At 43.5% G+C, this 17,828-nt stretch overlaps 1 protein-coding gene across 1 annotated transcript in view; it reads left to right on the top strand.

The window, feature by feature from the left end:
* The first annotated feature begins 9 nt into the window (after nt 1–9).
* Nucleotides 10–17,828, top strand: part of CEP290 (centrosomal protein 290) — a 318,271-nt gene continuing 300,452 nt past the window's right edge. Inside the window, exons 1-3 of the mRNA XM_073620204.1 lie at nt 10–347; nt 7,528–7,646; nt 7,823–7,900. Of these exons, the coding sequence (XP_073476305.1) occupies nt 7,545–7,646; nt 7,823–7,900 (180 nt within the window). The 5' untranslated portion in view covers nt 10–347; nt 7,528–7,544. The remainder of the gene's footprint in view (nt 348–7,527; nt 7,647–7,822; nt 7,901–17,828) is intronic.

Consider the following 17,828-nt stretch of genomic DNA (forward strand, 5'->3'; position numbering starts at 1 on the left):
TTCTGGAAGCCTACGAAGTATCAGTGGGCGGGATCTTCCTGTTCCGGGGGCTAATCAGTGTTTAATGGGGTTCCTTAGCAACGCTTTCCCGGCTCTCCCCGCGGTGTTGGCGCTGTGGTGCCTGTGGTTGTAGGAGAAGCTGTGTGTTGTATATAGAGCATCCGTCACCTGTTCATCCTGAGCCGTCCGCTGGGAAGACAACATACTGCTCGGTGTTATGGGACACAGCTAGTTATGAGTGTGCGGTCAGTGCTGTGCGTGCAGAGTATGAGAACACCCCACAGCCTGTAATCTCTCCATTGTGTGCCTGCAACATCCCTCTCACACTGCTGATCCCTCCTAGGGAGGTGAGTTCTCATTACATATCCTGCAACCTTCCCCCTGTGCCCACACAGCCAGCTACTTCTCTATATTGAACAGTCACACAAATGTCAAATATTGCAGCTTAGCGATCATTCCATGTGATGGCTGCATTCATTTTACAGTGTTTTTTCCCTTTGTGTTCACCTAGGGATCTGTCCAGTAATACACCTCCACTATTAGAGCGCCCCCACTCTACTGGAGGAGCAATGGAGACACCCTTGGGCAGCAGTGCCGTCATTCTGGGTAAAGGGGATTGTACTATGAACTGGCAGGTTTAGATGGACATGACTAAGGCAGCCCATAGATCAGGGATATGCTATTAGTGGACCTCCAGCTGTTGCAAAACTACATGTCCCATCATGCCTGTGGCTGTCAGAGTCTTGCTATGCCTCATGGGACTTGTAGTTCTGCAACAGCTGGAGGTCCGCTAATTGCATATCCCTGCCATAGATCAACAGTGCTCAACCTGTGGCCTCCAGCTGTTGTGGAACTACAAGTCCCATCAAGCCTCTGCCTTTGGGAGTCATGCTTGTACCTGTCAGCCTTGCAATGCCTCATGGGACTTGTAGGTCCGCAACAGCTGGAGGCCACAGGCTGAGCACCACTGCCATTGATGATTCCTTTTTTTTTTCCAATCAGGTTAAACGAAAAAAACCAAAACAAAAAAAAAAAAACCTGATTCCCCCCCTACACACACTTCTCTGCTGTGCCTTTGTAACACTGATTAGCGTTGCAGGCTATAGCCAACAGCCCTGATCGGGTGAGCTTTTTCCAACACGGCAGTTGTAGCAAATTCAAATAAATAGATCATTTTCTGTACAACCACCCTGCCAGGGACCGGCTGAATTTCAATCCATGAATGGCTGGACTAGGGGCTTGTTCACATGTGCGGAAGCCCCTGCTACCCCTTGAATATGTGATCCACACTGACATCTGATTTAACCCTTTAAATCTCACTCCACTGCACTCAATTACCTACATTGCAGGTGTTTTCAGGGTGGCCTCATAGATTTGCATTAGGCACTGATAATGCCCCCCCCGCCAGATACGTAATGCTGTTGCGGCTGCAGTATGTGTGCAGCCCTGGGTGGCTGCATGTCATTGGTCAGGGGGTGATAAAGGCCTTAACCAGTTGGTGCTGAGCGCACGCAAATATGTGGCCTCTCAGCGCCGGGCAGCTGCATATTTGCGTGCAAAGCGCCAACAGGGCTGTGCCAAGCACGCAGTGACTGGCAGCTAATGAAAAGCTTCTGATTGCTGCTTGCGATCAAGAGTTTTTGATCATGTGACAGCCAATCATGGGGGTCACATGGCCATAAGTCCCACCTGCCTGCCTCCCAGCAGTCCAAACCTTTAATAGGGCTGGCAGGAGCCGGTGCCAAGGAGTTAAGGCTGGATTCACACCTATGCATTTTTAGTGCTTTTTGCATTTTGCAGATTTGCACTACAGAACGTGTTCCATAGGAAATCATGTTAAATGGACTGTAGTGCAAATCTGCAAAATGCAAAAAGCGCTAAAACTGCATAGGTGTGAATCCAGCCTTAAAGGAGAAGTACAGCCAAAGCTGCGCAGTTCGTTTTGCACTCCTGTGACCTATTTTCAGCAGACACTGGGCTGAAGCCTGCTGTTGGCTTATGTCACAGAGCCCGTCCACGCTGGGGCAAGTTTGCGGCAATAAAGTCAGGACCTGCCCACAACCCTGGACTGGAATCTGGCTCAGCCTCTCAGCAAGCCGCTAAGAGCCTGAGCCAGCCGCTCCCACCCCCTCCACAGCCCAGGGGATGGGGGGCCAATTAGCATAATGTGAATGTGACCGGCTTTCAATAGAGCCGGTTTACACATGTGCGGGGCGGTTTTAAAAAGGGTCCTGTGTATTTTTGGGTCCGGTTCAGGTAAAAATTTGCACCTGAACGGCGAACAGAAATGCACCGGACTACCACACTGAAACCGCGGCCACGCATGTGTGAGCCCAACCTTACCAAAACTGCAGAGTGCAAAATCTGGTGCAGCTGTGCATGGTAGCTAATCAGCTTCTAAATGGTTCAATTAAGCTTTGACAAAAAACCTATGTAGAACTGCACCAAATTTTGCACTCTTCAGTTTTAGTAAATCAACCCCATAGGCTTTTATTGAGGTGTATTCAAAACCCCTAAAAGCCATCAGTTTTAGAGCAGCAGTATGCATGGGGCTCATAAATGCTTCGAAATGCTCTTAAGCATGGTACCAGGAGCATTTGAGTCTTTAAGTGTATATTGAAAAATGAGCAGAGAGGAACGTTTTGGAAAAAAACGCTTGTAAGAGCAAATTCCCATAAACACTCCTAAACTCTTGTGCATTATGAGCTACTTATGCGCAGGGTTGCACCAATAGGTTTTTGTTTCTTTTACCGGAAAATATGATACTTTTGGTAAAGTACTTGCCGATACCAAGAACCGATACCTTTGGGGTGCGATTTGAGCCCATACAAAACAAACAGGGCCCTCCTGTCCCTTCTGTATTGAACTGTACTGTAATTGTGCTGTCCCCCCTCTACAATGTAAAGCGCTGCATAAACTGTTGGTGCTATATAAATCCTGTATAATAATAACAATACAAAATGAATGGGCTCAAATCGCACTGCAAAGATTTGAACAGGAATGCAGTGTGATTCCTGTCTGAATCGCATGCGGTCCCTCACACCACTCCTGTGTGAACCAAGGCTGAAATCACTTTGACAAGCCTGGGTTCACACAGGAGAGGTGGGGAAAACCACATGTGATTCAGACAGGAATCGCACCGCATTTCTTTTCAAATCACATGCGTTTCTTTGCAGTGCTACTTGAGCACATTCATTTTGTATGGGCTCAAATCGCACCGCAAACTTATCGGTTTCAAGTATCGGAGCATTTGCACGAGTACTCTTGTTAATGCTTAGTATCGGCACAGATACCGATATCGGTGTAACTCTAACTATAAGCATTTTTTTCTGCTGTTAGTATGCATCGACCCTTTAGGCCCCTTTCACCCAGGTGGACCGATCGGGGCTTCTTGTCAGTTTTTTAGGGGGACCCGATCAGACCATCCATTGCCCTCCATGGAGCTGCGGATGTCAATAGACATGCGTCTGTTGACACTCGCCAACATCTGATTTGATCCTATCCGCCAAAAACAGATGGGAGATCTGTTCCCCTTCTGTCTATTGGATCAGATGACAGTCGGATGTAAACGCACAAGCGGTCCGTTTACATCAGAACGCCCATACAGGAAGGTGAACTGTGTCTGTGTCAGCTCTGCATCAGCGGAGTGGGCGTGGACCTGTCATCTGCCTGATCAGCGGGGATCAGTGGAGAGACCCCGTCAGTGGGAAAGAGACCATAGTCTGTAAAGGAGACTTTGTAAAGTTTCTCTGTGTAGATGTATTTGTTATCCATAATGAGCGTTGCCCTGGGGATGTCTATTGAGCACATACACTTGCAGAGAGCAAAAGAAGTGAGAATGTTTATTTAGAGCTGTGATGAGGCCATTGAAGTCTGGTTGCTGGTTTCAGCACTATTTACTCTGTATTGTGAAATGACAGAGCTAAATGTCAGAGGGAGATTTGTGCCTGCTAAGCTTTTGTTTAGGGATTCAATCATCTGGAGAGCCAGATCTGTTTCTAGCTAATTTTGGATTGGATTAAGTATACAATGTTGTATATACACTACCCCTGAAAGTGTCATTTGTGTCTGTCTCCACTTGTGATAATACACTGGAGAAGCAGAAGGGATCACCTTATCTATAGAAGTGAATGAGTGCATGATATGGCAATGGTCCAGTAATCCTTTGGCTGAGCTACCCTAAATCTCAGGGTGGCCATATGTGGGAAGATCCTTTCTTAAATGTAATATATTGCAGCTTACCAACATTTAGATGTGATGGCTGCAATTGTTTTCTATTTTTAGGCTTTTTGTTAGGGATGCACCATTTTTTATTTTTTTTTTACGAGTACTGAAACTTTTTTTTTTAGTACTGTATTTATTGGCATATAACACGCACTTTTTTCACCCTGAAAATCGTGTGAAAATAGCGTGTTCGTGTTATACGCCAATACTTCGATTTTTGCTGCCTCGTACATGCAGTGAGAATCGACTGTTTACTTGGCGGCCTCTGTAATAGGAAGTCCCGTCTCCTGGGCCACCTTTGGACCACTGTTCGGTCCATCATAGGAGATTCTCACTGTATGCAATCTGTCGGCGCTCATCCCACCCCCCTCCCTGTCCCCTCTAGGCTGCAGATGGGCATTGATCAGGCTGCATTGATGGCAATGGCGAGGCGGCTGCATTGATGGCAGTGGCGAGGCGGCTGCATTGATGGCAGTGGCGAGGCGGCTGCATTGATGGCAGTGGCGAGGCGGCTGCATTGATGGCAGTGGCGAGGCGGCTGCATTGATGGCAGTGGCGAGGCGGCTGCATTGATGGCAGTGGCGAGGCGGCTGCATTGATGGCTGCAGATGGGCACTGACCCGTATTTTGCTTCAAAGTTCCTTATTTAAAATTTGTTTTTTTCCTGAAACTTCCCTCTTAAAATGAATGTGCGTGTTATACGCCTGTGTGTGTTATACGCCAATAAATAAACAAATTACCAATACCTACTGTTTTGTTTACACTTCAGCTGTCAGCAATAGCACACAGCATTGAAAAGAAGTTGTTTACACTTTTTGTTTTTCTTTTTTTTTTTTTTGTGTGCTTTTTTCAATGTGAAACATGTAAATATATGTTAAAGGTATAAAAATATTAACAAACAAAGCAAACAATTTTTGTTTTTTTAATTATGAATAGTTTATAAAATGTAAGTGCACAAAAAACCCAGCAAAATAATAATTAATTGTCTGATTAAGCCCCAACGCATGGTGTGAAACATGTCAGCTGGTTTTCCCAGTTTTCTTTGTGTATGAAGTGACCGTGTTGGATTCTAAAACTTTTTTCCATAAAGATGCCTTTAGCGGAGTGCGGCCGTCCAGGATTTTTTCTTTCTTCCAAATTTTGTGCAGAGCCAGCACCTGTGACTTCTTAATAGGGTGGGTGTTTCCAAGAGGTCTGGAGCTTTTTGGAGCTGCAATTCCCTTTTTCAAAATAATGATTAAATGGAGAAGGAGAATAAGGAGTTAATTAGAGTAAAATAGGGGTTAATAAGGGGTAAGAACAGAAGAACATTAAATTCTTTTTTTTTTTTTTTTTTTAACTTGACAGGTTGCTTTATACTGGTTTCATCTGCAGATCGAAGTTCATCCCTTTGATCTGTAGATGAAGAAACAGAAAGATACAAAAAGAAGCAATGTTTCTTTTTACCTTTTTGTGTCAGGCTGAGCAATGCATTTCCCAGCTGCCTTTTTTTAACAAAAATAATGAAAAAAGAACCTTTACAACCCCTTTAATCGTTAACCACCGGCTTTTTTTTTGTAAATTTCAGCTGTCAGTGGGGAAATCCCGCTGACAGCTGAAAGAACCGAGCCTGAAAGTATCCGTTTCAGGTATCGGAGCATTTGCACGAGTACCTTTACTCGTGCAAATGCTTAGTATCAGCATTGATATCAGTATTGGTGCAACCCTGCTTTTTGTCTTTGTTTTCATCTGTAGGTCTGTTATTTCAAAATTTCCTTTAACAGACTAAACTGTCCAGACAAAGTAGCAGTTAGGGGATTGAAACAAACCATATAACACTTATAGGGCGTACACACGGTTGGACTTTGTTCGGAAATTCCGACAACAAAATTCTAGGATTTTTTCAGACGCATGTTGGCTCAAACTTGTCTTGCATACACGTGGTCACACAAAGTTGTCGGAAAATCCGATCGTTCTAAACGCGGTGACGTAAAACACGTACGTCGGGACTATAAACGGGCAGTGGCCAATAGCTTTCATCTCTTTATTTATTCTGAGCATGCATGGCACTTTGTCCGTCGGATTTGTTTACACACGATCGGAATTTCCGACAACGGATTTTGTTGTCGGAAAATTTTATCTCCTGCTCTCCAACTTTGTTTGTCGGAAAATCCGATGGAAAATGTCCGATGGAGCCCACACACGGTCGGAATTTCCGACAACACGCTCCGATCGGACATTTTCCATCGGAAAATCCGACCGTGTGTACAGGGCATTACAGTGTTGCTTACAATGACCAGCTTTTATCTATTTGTGTAAAACATTCATCACAAAAGAGTACATAAAAAGTGTTTTTGTAACTGCTTTAAAAATGCTAGCTGGAGTTTGGCTTTAAAAGAGAAGTATGGCTCAGGCTTTTAGTGGATCGCTGAGAGACTGAGCCAGCTGCCGATCCAGGCTTCTGAATGGGTATCAACCATATGATCAGGATCTTTTCAGGGCCTGGACCGGCTCTTTGACGTCAGCCGACAGCGGGTTTTAGAGAAGGAAGAAGATCCCCCGCCCGCTGTCACAGAGTGGGGAGCGCTGGCAACAGGAGGTGGATATGAGTGTAGCAAACTCCTAAAGGTGAACTTAGCCTTTAACACACCCCTTCCCCCAGAGTGACAATGCTGCTATCCGATGTGCCTCCGGTGCTCATTCACACAGAGTGGTGTCTGACTAATACAGGAGGTATGTTACTGGCCAGATCACCAGGGAAAACAGAGGGAAAAAAAGCTAAAGAAAAGAAAGCAAATGCAGCCACTGCATCTAATGATTGGCAAGCTGCAATATGATACATTTTTGGTTTGGGGTTTAAGGCCCCTTTCACACGATAAGCCCGCTCGGATCCGCCTGTCCGTTTTTCAGGCGGATACGAGCGGGCCACCCATTGACTTCTATGGGCAGGCAGATGTGTCCGCTGACACCCGTCTGCCATCCGATCCACTCAAAACAGACGTATGGGCGATACGTTTGCCATCCGTCTGGCGGATCGCATCAGATGGGATCTGATGAAAATGGACATGTTTTCTGTTTTCGTCTGATCTCCCCATAGAAATTAGCGGGGCTCTGACAGGTCCCTCCTTGCTCCAGTGAGAAAAGACTGACCTGTCATCCGCCGGCTCAGTGGAGATCAACGGAGCGATCCCCCGCTGAGCTGGGGGACTTTACTGAGCAGATCCGCCCCGTGTGATAGGGGCCTAATACTGCTTTTTTAACAAACATGACTCTTCTTGTAAGTAGTAAATCAGTTCTTTGTGTTTTTTTTATTTATTTTTCTAGAAAGATAGCCAATAAAGATGGCTCCTTCTTTAGACTGGGAGAAGCTCATGAAAGTGGATCCAGATGTTCTTCCCAATCAAGAAAGATTGGCAGAAAAGATGCTGAAAACCTTATCGCAGGTTTGTGATCTCAGCCTAGCAGGGTGTCTGCATTCATTCATTTATAGGTGCTGCCTTCGATTCAAGGTGGATTACACTTGAAACAGATCTGAGCCTGCAAATCATCTTTTCACTGTTTCTAAATTCCAAGTGGTCATCAGAATAGTAATTCATTGTGCAACTGTTTGGTTTTACAGGTGACTAGCACAGACTTAAAAGGGGAGACGAATGACAATTTGATACAGATTTTCCGAATTACACAGTCTATAATGAAGGTTTGTATGTTTCCATGGTTTTATGTGTTTGTGTGAAATCTTTCATCTCAGGGGTTTATTAAAGAATCGGTTTAGTACTGCTAAATATGTGCAAATGTTTAACTCTGAGTTATACTATAGGTCAATAAAGCCTAGATGCCCAAGCCAAGTTTAGAAGCATCATATCTATCTCTATCTTACATATAAGCTTGACTTGATATACTGTTGTAATAAACCCTTTTTTTTTTTTTGCTAAAAAGTGAACAAAACTTTATTTTATTTGTTTTATTAATCATTCTTTTTAATACTTACTGTATTAATCAGATGAACACTGCAACCTTCTCTTGTGATCAGGTTGCAGTAGCGTCAGTAGTGTCCTCTTCGGGCTAATGCCTTCTTTAGTTAACAAGGCTTCCTGCTTGAATGTTATCATTATGCCAAAGCTGACATAGTGATCCCATAATCTGGAACCACTCTGATTTGTTTCAACCATCAGTGGAGACTGCAGCTGTTACTGCCAGCTGGGATGGAGAGCCACCAGCTGTGCAATGTGTTGTTGGTGGCTGTTAACCACTTGACCTCCGGAAGATTGACCCACCTTCATGACCAGGCCGTTTTTTTGCGATACTGCACTACGTTACTTTAACTGACAATTGCATGGTTATGCAGCACTGTATCCAAATAAAATGTATGTCCTTTTTTCCCCACAAATAGGGATTTCTTTTGGTGGTATTTGATCACCTCTATGGTTTTTATTGTTTGCGCTATAAATAAAAAAGAGCGACAATTTTGAAAAAAAAAAAAAAAAACACTATTTTTTTTCCCCACTATAAAACCCATCCAATAAAAAAAAATTAAAAAATCTAATCTCTTCATAAATTTAGGCCAATATGTATTCTGTTACATATTGTTGGTAAAAAAAATCCCAATAAGCGTATATTAATTATTTTGCGCAAGCGTTATAGCATCGACAAACTATGGGATATTTTTATTTACCGCACCCCAATTTGGGAAGTTTAAGGAAAATGTTTTCACAGCCCCCCCATCCAGTATACAGCCCCCCCATCCAGTATACACCCAGGACATTGTGCTGGGGAGCCTAAATATACTGTTTGCGGACAGGAAGGGATCAATGTCCATTTTAACAGCAGTGTTAATGGTATAGAAACAATGGATAGTACCTATATTGTTATAAACAAGGCCAAGGATAAATCCAAGGAAAAAAATAAGCTTAACTTACTGACTAGCCGCAGACAACCAAATAACCTGTCTAACAGTATGCGTTAAAAGCAGGGGTTTAGTCTGCACACATTTGCAAATGCATGCGTAAGCCACAGAGCCCCGTCAAGGCACCTCCAGTATCTGTGGTACCTAACACTAACTTATGAGTGTCCCCACAGTGGAGGCACATGCATTCTGATGGATAGGTGAGAGCAGGTGGACTGAAGGGGAGCCCACCCCTTCTTAAAGGTACAGGGGCACACTGAACACCCAGCCTATAGCACAATGGCTGCAAGGGTGTCAGTGCCTTGCCTGACCATAAAACACGACAGTGATACAAAAAATACGCCACTTGCCCCCTTCTATAGCTGGCTATAACAGTAAGAAGCATTTAGACAGGTTATTTGGTTGTCTGCGGCTGGTCAGTAAGTTAAGCTTGTTTTTTTCCTTGGATTTATCCTTGTCCTTGTTTATACCTGTTGTTAGCCTTCCAATGCTTCTTACTGTGATAGCCAGCTATAGATGGGGGCAAGTGACGTATTTTTTGTATAACTATATTGTTAGCAGCTGACAGTTGTACATCTGAGCTTCCATCAAGCATCTTTTAAGTCAGCTGAAAATAAACCAACTCATGGGCAGCTTTATAATCTATAATCTTTTCTGTCTAACCCTAAGAGCCCATTCACACAGGGGCAACACGACTTCCAGCACGACTTTGGGAGGCAACTTGGATACGACTTGAGTATGAATCACAGCACGACTTGGGGCAACTTACAACACAACTTGAAGTCGCCTCCAGGACAGGGAACTTTACAAGTGGCCAATCAGAGCTTATCAGCTGTGTGTGAGAAGGAGGGGGCTGGCTGTTTAGTGGAGGAAATTAATTTCTGTTTCTTTTCTGCTTCCTGTAAAGTTGCCTGAGTATGAACAGTGATCAGACTTGGAGGCAACTTCCATTGAAATCAATGGGTACAAGTTGCCTTCAAGTCGGATTGAAGTAGTACAGGAACCTTTTCTGAAGTCGGAGCGACTGCAGTAGTGTGCATTAAGACAGATCCATTCACTTACATTGATTTTTTCGTGTAGCGCGACTTGAGGCGACTAGGGGCGACTTGGGGCGACTTGAAGTCAGATCCAAAGTTGCCCCTGTGTGAATGGGCTCTAACATTTTAGTCCTGAAAATTTTCTAGAGATGCATAAAATATTTACAGATGTGTATGCAAGGTCTGTAATAGTGCATGCATGTTTTTAGCTATTAACTATCCAAAAACTTTTAGTTTTGTACAGAGGGTGGAAGAACCTCTGTTAGCAATGCCAACAAAAGAAAAACCTATCCGTGTCCTCATTTAGACCTCTTTCACACACTGCACCGCCCGGGTGTGAAAGCACACATTGCAATGAATGGGAGGCAGTTTTCAGGCGTTTTAGCACTAGAAATAGCGACTGTAAAGCGCCTGAAAACTGCCTCCCATTCATTGCAATGTGTGCTTTCACACCCGGGCGGTGCAGTTGCGGGACATTAGAGAAAGTCCCGCAAGCAGCATCTTTGGGGTGGTTTGGGAGTGCTGTACACAAAATTGCAATGAATGACCAGTGCTTCCGAAGCAGGAGATTTTAACCCCTTTTTTGGTGTTAAAAGTGCCCCGCTAGCGGCCGAAAAGCAGTGCAAATGCGCCTTTTAAACAGCGGTAAAGCGCCGCTATAACGAACGGCGCTTTACCGAGAACACACGGACGGCCCCAGTGTGAAAGGGGTCTTAGTGTTTTCAAGAGCAATAAGTGAAGCAGAGAAAACCCCCACTGAATATTTCTTTAGTAGTGTGTCAGGTTTCTATTGTTCTGTGTCTTTTTTGACCTGATGACAGCCACACCATCCCATTTTTATTTTCCAGAAAAAGTTTTCATTAATTGAAAATCAATGGGATACAGCCCAAAACGACAAAGCATACAGTCAAGAATGTACACATAAAGCTTTCAAAAATAATAAAACCGCAATCAAAAATCAGAGTAAATGCCACCAGGTACACGCTTAATATATAAAGGTCAAGCAGATACAGAAACCAAAACAATATATATATAATCATGTTACCATTCCAGCCGCCAGTAATGCCTTATAAGTTTTCATCAAACATTAAGTCTTAATAACCTATCCATGGTCAGATCCACCGGGGCAAGCACGGGTACATCTAGCCATGGATCCCATAACTTGTCATATTTTCTTGAGCACCCCCTATGTTGACATATCATTTTTTTCCATCCGTAACGGATTACAGATGGCTGCAATCCATTCCCCAACCGTAGGAGGACTTTCTGACTTCCAATATAGCATTGATTTACGAGCTAGAAATAGGGCCCTACCAATCCCCTCCCTAGTATACTTATCCCATTCATATTCATCCAACAACCCCAACAAGCATGGCTTGGGATCTACAGGGAGAGACACTTGAAAACCCTATTCAGAGTATTCACCACTCCCCTACAATAGGAGTGGAGCTTTGGGCACCTTCACAGTAGGTGGATTAGGTCTCCCTGATCACGCTTGCATCTAGTAGAGTCAAGCATAGATATCAGACCCATAGTGCACAATCTGTGAAGAGTGTAGTACACCCCCAGAAGGATTTACAACTGAGTCAAGCGCTGTGACACATTTAGGGAGCAGGTTACTACCGACTGGAGGGCTGTCTCCCATTGATCCCCAGTGAGTTGGCCAACATCCCGTTCCCACTTAACCAGCACTCACAAAGGGTGTCTCTTCAGAAAAGTCTGAAGTAGCATGGTCAAATAGTACCCTTATGCTGCGTACACATGACCGGACTTTCCGGCATTCCTTCGGACATTCCGATCGTGTGTATGCTTCATTGGACTTTCTCTTTCGAAAATTCTGACGGACCTAGAAATAGAATATGTTTGAAATTTTTCCGACGGAACTCCGCTGGAACCAGTTTCTATCGGGAAAACCGCTCGTCTGTATGCTGTTCCGACGGACCAAAAACGACGCATGCTCAGAAGCAAGTACGAGATGTAAGCGATCGGTGTGATAAAACTAGCATGCGTATTGGAGCTAGCACATTCCTCATGCTGTAAATTCTGTGATCGTTTTAATGGAGCGTGTTTTTTTCTTCTTTATAATGCTAGAAGAATGTTGTTTTGCTGCTCATATTCACACAGAGTTCTCACAAACTGATTTTTGGATTATTTCTTCAGATCTCATGAATAATATTGTATTTTTTAAAAGCCCGATATCCATAATAATGTTTCCAATTTTTTTATAGTCATATTTTATTATTTTTAATTTCATCAAGATTTTTTTTAGTATTATTTTAAAATTATTTTCTAGTGATCTTCATATTTGTGTGTGTGTGTGTGTGTGTGTGTGTGTGTGTGTGTGTGTGTCAAGTTACCACAATAACATTATTTTTTTTATTTCTTTTTTTTTTTTGAACCTCAAGGAGGTTGGTGTCCCTTGTTAATTAGACATTGTCTTTTAGAAATGTATTTGAATAAAAACACATAGGCAAGTATTTTCTGAAAATAAAATATCCATTTATTCTGGGTAAAAAATAAAGACGAAGGCAACGTTGGAGAAACTTCTGGAATTTGTGAAGCCTTTTGGCCCCAGGGCACACATCAAGTCTGTGGAAAAAAAATTGGGATCTTGAGGAGTCCATATAATAGGGAGCCCAATCTGGTCCAGGACTCCCAGAGATCAGGACCAGCAGCAGATGACATATATGTCCCCAGGCTGTGGTACTACACCAAGCCTGCATCTTCTGTCAGGCCAGACTGAACCCAGGCCATAACTTTCTTCTCTTTGCTGCAGCCTTCCCTCCACGCTGCCCTGCAGCTTTCCCTGCAGCCTTCCTTGGAGGCTGTAGCTCTGGTGGTGGACTTGTGGCAGGAGGAGGAGGAGGATGATGGGTGAGATCATATATGTGGCTGTTCTCAGTTATCTGGCCCCTCAGCCCCTTCTGAAGGGCCTCAGCAAAAAGTCCCTCACAGAGGAAGCGTTGGCCCTTCTTCAGTTCTAGCAACCTGGTGGCTAGATAGCAGCCATAGGCCTCTTTAGCGCCGAGGGGGCGACTGAGGACATTCGCTGCTTCCCTAATGAGGCCCAGTGCTGCCTCCTCCATCACCGTCCCCTTCCTGGGTCTTTTTGTTGGAAGGCAGAGGGGAGGCACCTGGGATTGGGTGAGGCTCCTACTGGGCCCAGCCACCTCCTGGCTGTCACTGGGCACGGCCACCTCCTGGCTGTCACTGGGCACGGCCTCCTCCTGCCTGCCACTTTGCAGACCCTCCTACTATCTGAGCTCATCCTGTGTATAAAAAAGGGACATCGTTTTTAGTTTTTGGTTCATCAATCACACACAATTTTCAGATCATGACTTGCAAATTCAATGTTAATACATATAATAGACTATCATTCTGACCCCAGCATTTTTCAAGCTGGTCACAAACATTTTTGGCCACTACTGTCAATTGATATGTATACATCATTTTTTGGATAATATCCTTAATAGGTAATCAATTATAACATCTAGTTAACATCATTAATATTAGGACAATAAATATGTTGAAAAATAATATACCTGGCTCCAGCTGGGCGCATCCGCTTCTTCCAGGATGGAAGGCCCATGTTGTTCCTCGTCAGCCTCTGCTGGGGTGGAGGGAAGGGTCAAAGGAGATTCCCTGGCTTCAGTCTGGTCGTCCAGAAACCGCAGTTTTTGGAAGTACCACAGCTTGGGTTCATATACGTCATCTGCTGATGCTCCTGATCTCAGGGAAGCCAGGATCTTCTTATGCTCCTTCCTATACATGTTCCTCAAGATCCCAATTTTAAGTTCCAAAAACTTCATATCTGAGATCCAAGTCTTCACAAATCCCAGAAGTTTCTCCAACGTTGCCTTCCTTACTTGTTTATTGTAATTTGAACTGTGTTTGACCTCCCTCAAATTCCTCATCTCCCTGTACTTGTCAATAAATATGGACAGAAATTCTGGGTCCTTTAAACTTATTCATTTTTTTTTCTGTAATACACAGGACAAAAACACTGTCAGCCTAAACTCTCATAATCTTTCCCAATATAGGCCTCAATCTTTAAGCAGTATAGGCCACTGATGTTCAAAATTTTATAAAATTTACCTTCGTTTTGGACGCTCGCAACTTCCATTACTCTTTCTTATGCACACAGAACGTACGTACGTACGTACGTACAACGCATGCATTTTAGCTTTATATACACTGCGCATGCGTGAAACTTCGCCTGCATCGCCCGCCCCTGACGTTCTTCTTCACAAATATTCCCCGCCCCTTCTCTCTACGGTGCGCAGTAGGAGCAACATGGCGGAGACACAGCAGGTGGTTGATAATTATTCCAATGACGAGGAGGAAAGCCCGGAGCCCGAAACGTCCCGATTCCAGAAGAGGAGATTTAAGGCCTCCAATATGGCCTTTGAAGAAATGGTGGAGATGGTGGACATCTTGCGGAGGAATGATTATGATGGGAAGCATGGACCGAACACCCAGCCGAATTTGCGCAAGGCCAAAATCATGTAAAAAGTTGTGAAGACTCTGCAGCAGAATTTTGGGGTACAACGCTCCAAAGACCAATTAAGGAAATGCTGGTCTGACCTTAAACTGAGGGAGCCGGATCAGTATCCAAGAATAAAGAAGGTGCTTCAAAAAAGTAAGTACTTGTCATGTGTTCCTATTATGATTATTAACTTGCATGCTGCTCCATGTGATTTTCTTTACTGTTGTACAGTTTTAAATGGCTACTTTCATGTTCGTGGATACAGTAATCGTTCGTAGGAAACATCGTTCGTAGGAAACATCGTTCGTAGGAAACATTGTTCGTAGGAAATATCGTTCGCTAGAAAACATCATTCGTAGGAAACATTGTTTTTAAATATATACAATGTATTTAGTTGATACAGGGTTTTAACTACATTTTGGTCTTGCTAATTTGTCTTATTAGAAGAAATTTAGGACATTGTTGTCTAGATGTCATTGAAACTTGAATGAATTGCAATCTTGATGCAGTGGAATGTAAGGAGAGGACACTCAGCAGCTGTTTACAGACTCAGGAGCACTAGTGTGGGACACCACAGCACATTTTTTAGGGTAACCCACACAGGTGCTCCAGTGGATACTTGGGGTGTGAAACTTGGCCAAAAAAGGTAAGTATTGCAGTTTGGTTAAAAGATTTCTTCAACTTGGATCTCTTCCCAAATAGACAATTGTACACCACTTCAAAGCAATGTTTCATATTCCTATTTCTGGACTCAAATATCTGTGTGTTAAATATACCTTTTGTTTCATTCTCATAGGAGGGAAAAGATTCAGACAACAGGATCCCAGGGACCCCCGACCTCGCCAGCCTGAATGGGAAGTAAGCCCCAGCCCCCCCCCCCCCGAGGATGTGGAGGAAAGAGAGGTGGAGGAAGTGGGCGACATGGGCATCCCACCAGGTGAGTGTCTGACATTCCAGCTTCAGGTAATCTATGTATGCCTGCATATTTCTAAATACATGTTTTTTCTTCAATTTTAGGTGATGTGCTGGTTGTGGAAGGGGAAGCAGCGGAACTATTTACAAGCACCAGCGCCCAATCACTCGTTGCCAAGATCATGGCCTGGAAATAGGAGATCGATGCCATGTGCAATCGCATGGACATCATGCAGCAGGAAATGAAGAACATGATCGATGTTTTGGGGAGAATCTAATCCCTTTTTCCCTAAAACGAAATCGATCATGTTCTTCATTTCCTTTTTAGATGACCGCATTCTGGGATTTTAAGTTTTTCTTTTATTTTAAAAGCCAGATTTTGAAGATGCACACAGTGTGTCAACATGTGCTATCTGCCATCAGGGGATGTCAGTATACGCGTTTTTGTGGGTGCAACCCCTTCCTCATAACGCTAGTAGGTGAGAGGAAGGGTTTGCACCCACAAAACACGTCCATTGATCCCCCATGATGGGAGATAGCACATGTTGACATTACCCATTTGGAATCCCAATTTGTGTGCATCTTCAAAATTTGGCTTTTACAGGGGTAACATCACCCCATCTGATTTATGGCAATATCAAGACATTTTGGACACTATAATGTCTGATATTGCCTTGATTTTTGAGATGTTGAACTTTGTAAGTTCCAGAGTTGTGTGTATGTTATGTTTTTAAACATACCTGTTTGTAAAAAAAAAAAAAAAAAAAAGATTGTTAGAAAAAAAATTATAAACACACATGTGAATGTGCACAGAAAAAGTTTGCTAATCAACAATGTGTGGCTTATTCTTTCAATGCCCAATACCAGTTTTGTAAGTAATTTTGTGTTTACAGTGACAATGGGGCTTATTTACTAAAGGAAAATCCACTTGGCACTACAAGTGCACTAGAAGAACCTAGGAGACAGCCAAAAAGACAAGCAAGCAATAAATACATTTCGAGATTTTATTTGATCGTTATTTTTTTATTAATAAAAATTAGACATTGTCTGCATTGCAATGGCACCCCTACCCGTAAAAAAATTAACATATTTCTCCCTAACTTCACGGGCGCTTTGGGGGGCCAAGCCAGTACGGCCAGTATCCAGGCCAGTCAGAGGATTCTCTGAAATAAGTCTGGCCTCATGCCCAACTGAGGCAATATAATTGTAGAATGTTTCTTAAAAAATTGTGCAGAATGCAGCATGATAGTACGAAATTTTTGAGTTTGTAGTCCGCCATATGAATTGCTGTCAGAAGCAGGCGGAAACAGGCGGAACCGGCTGGCCATTATCCCGAAGGCATTCTCAACAACTCTTCTCGCTCTGGCCAGCCGGTAGTTAATAACCCTCCTCTCCGGGGTGAGGGTCCTTTGGGGGAATGGCCTCATCAGGTGCTCGCCAGACCGAAGGCTTCATCTGCAATGAAGACAAAGGGGAGTCCTTCCACGTTATCCGCTTCAGGTGGCAATCCCAGGCCACCACTCTGGAGACGCTGGTAAAACTCCGTCTGGGCGAAGACTTCTCCATCTGACATCCGGCCATTCTTCCCCACGTCCACATACAGGAATTCATATTGTGCTGATACCACCGCCATTAACACGATACTATGAAACCCCTTATAGTTAAAATAGTATATAAAGTGCAGCGCTGGACAAATGAATATTGGTGCTATCAAAATAAATTGATAAAATACTAGTGAAATGGTGTAAACAGTGATGAAAAATCATGAAATACCGACAACTTATTACAAATAAATATTCCTAAAGTGCCAAACCAAAATAGTGAAATAGTTCAAATGAAACAAAAAAAGCCCACAAGTCCAGGAATAATTGTATATAAAAGTGTAAAAAATCCAAATGCGATACTCCAACTTAATAGTGCTGCCCGTCACCAAGTGAAAAAGATGGAGGCTTACCAGAAAGCCTGCGACTGCTCCTTACTCAGGGGGTCAGTACAGGCTTATTAGATTACCACAGAAATCACGGCAAGATACCAGCTGGTGGTCCTCGGATCTCCTTCCTCCTTTCTGGATATCTCCTTGATGGCAGCAGGGGACGCTCAGAACAGCGTGGTGACAGGAAAACTCAAAACAGCAAGCACTCCAGCGGGGGCAAACCATATCAAAAAGAAGGGGAAACTCCCATAGTATAGAATTTTCATTTATTAAAAATAGCAGACAAGTTCTGCATAAATTGCACACATAATGTAAAAAAACAGCAAGAATCCAGCAAGGATAAAAAAAGGCTTC

Source organism: Aquarana catesbeiana, linkage group LG03 (genome assembly GCF_042186555.1).
Source record: "Aquarana catesbeiana isolate 2022-GZ linkage group LG03, ASM4218655v1, whole genome shotgun sequence".
In the NCBI taxonomy this organism is placed as follows: Eukaryota; Metazoa; Chordata; class Amphibia; order Anura; family Ranidae; genus Aquarana; species Aquarana catesbeiana.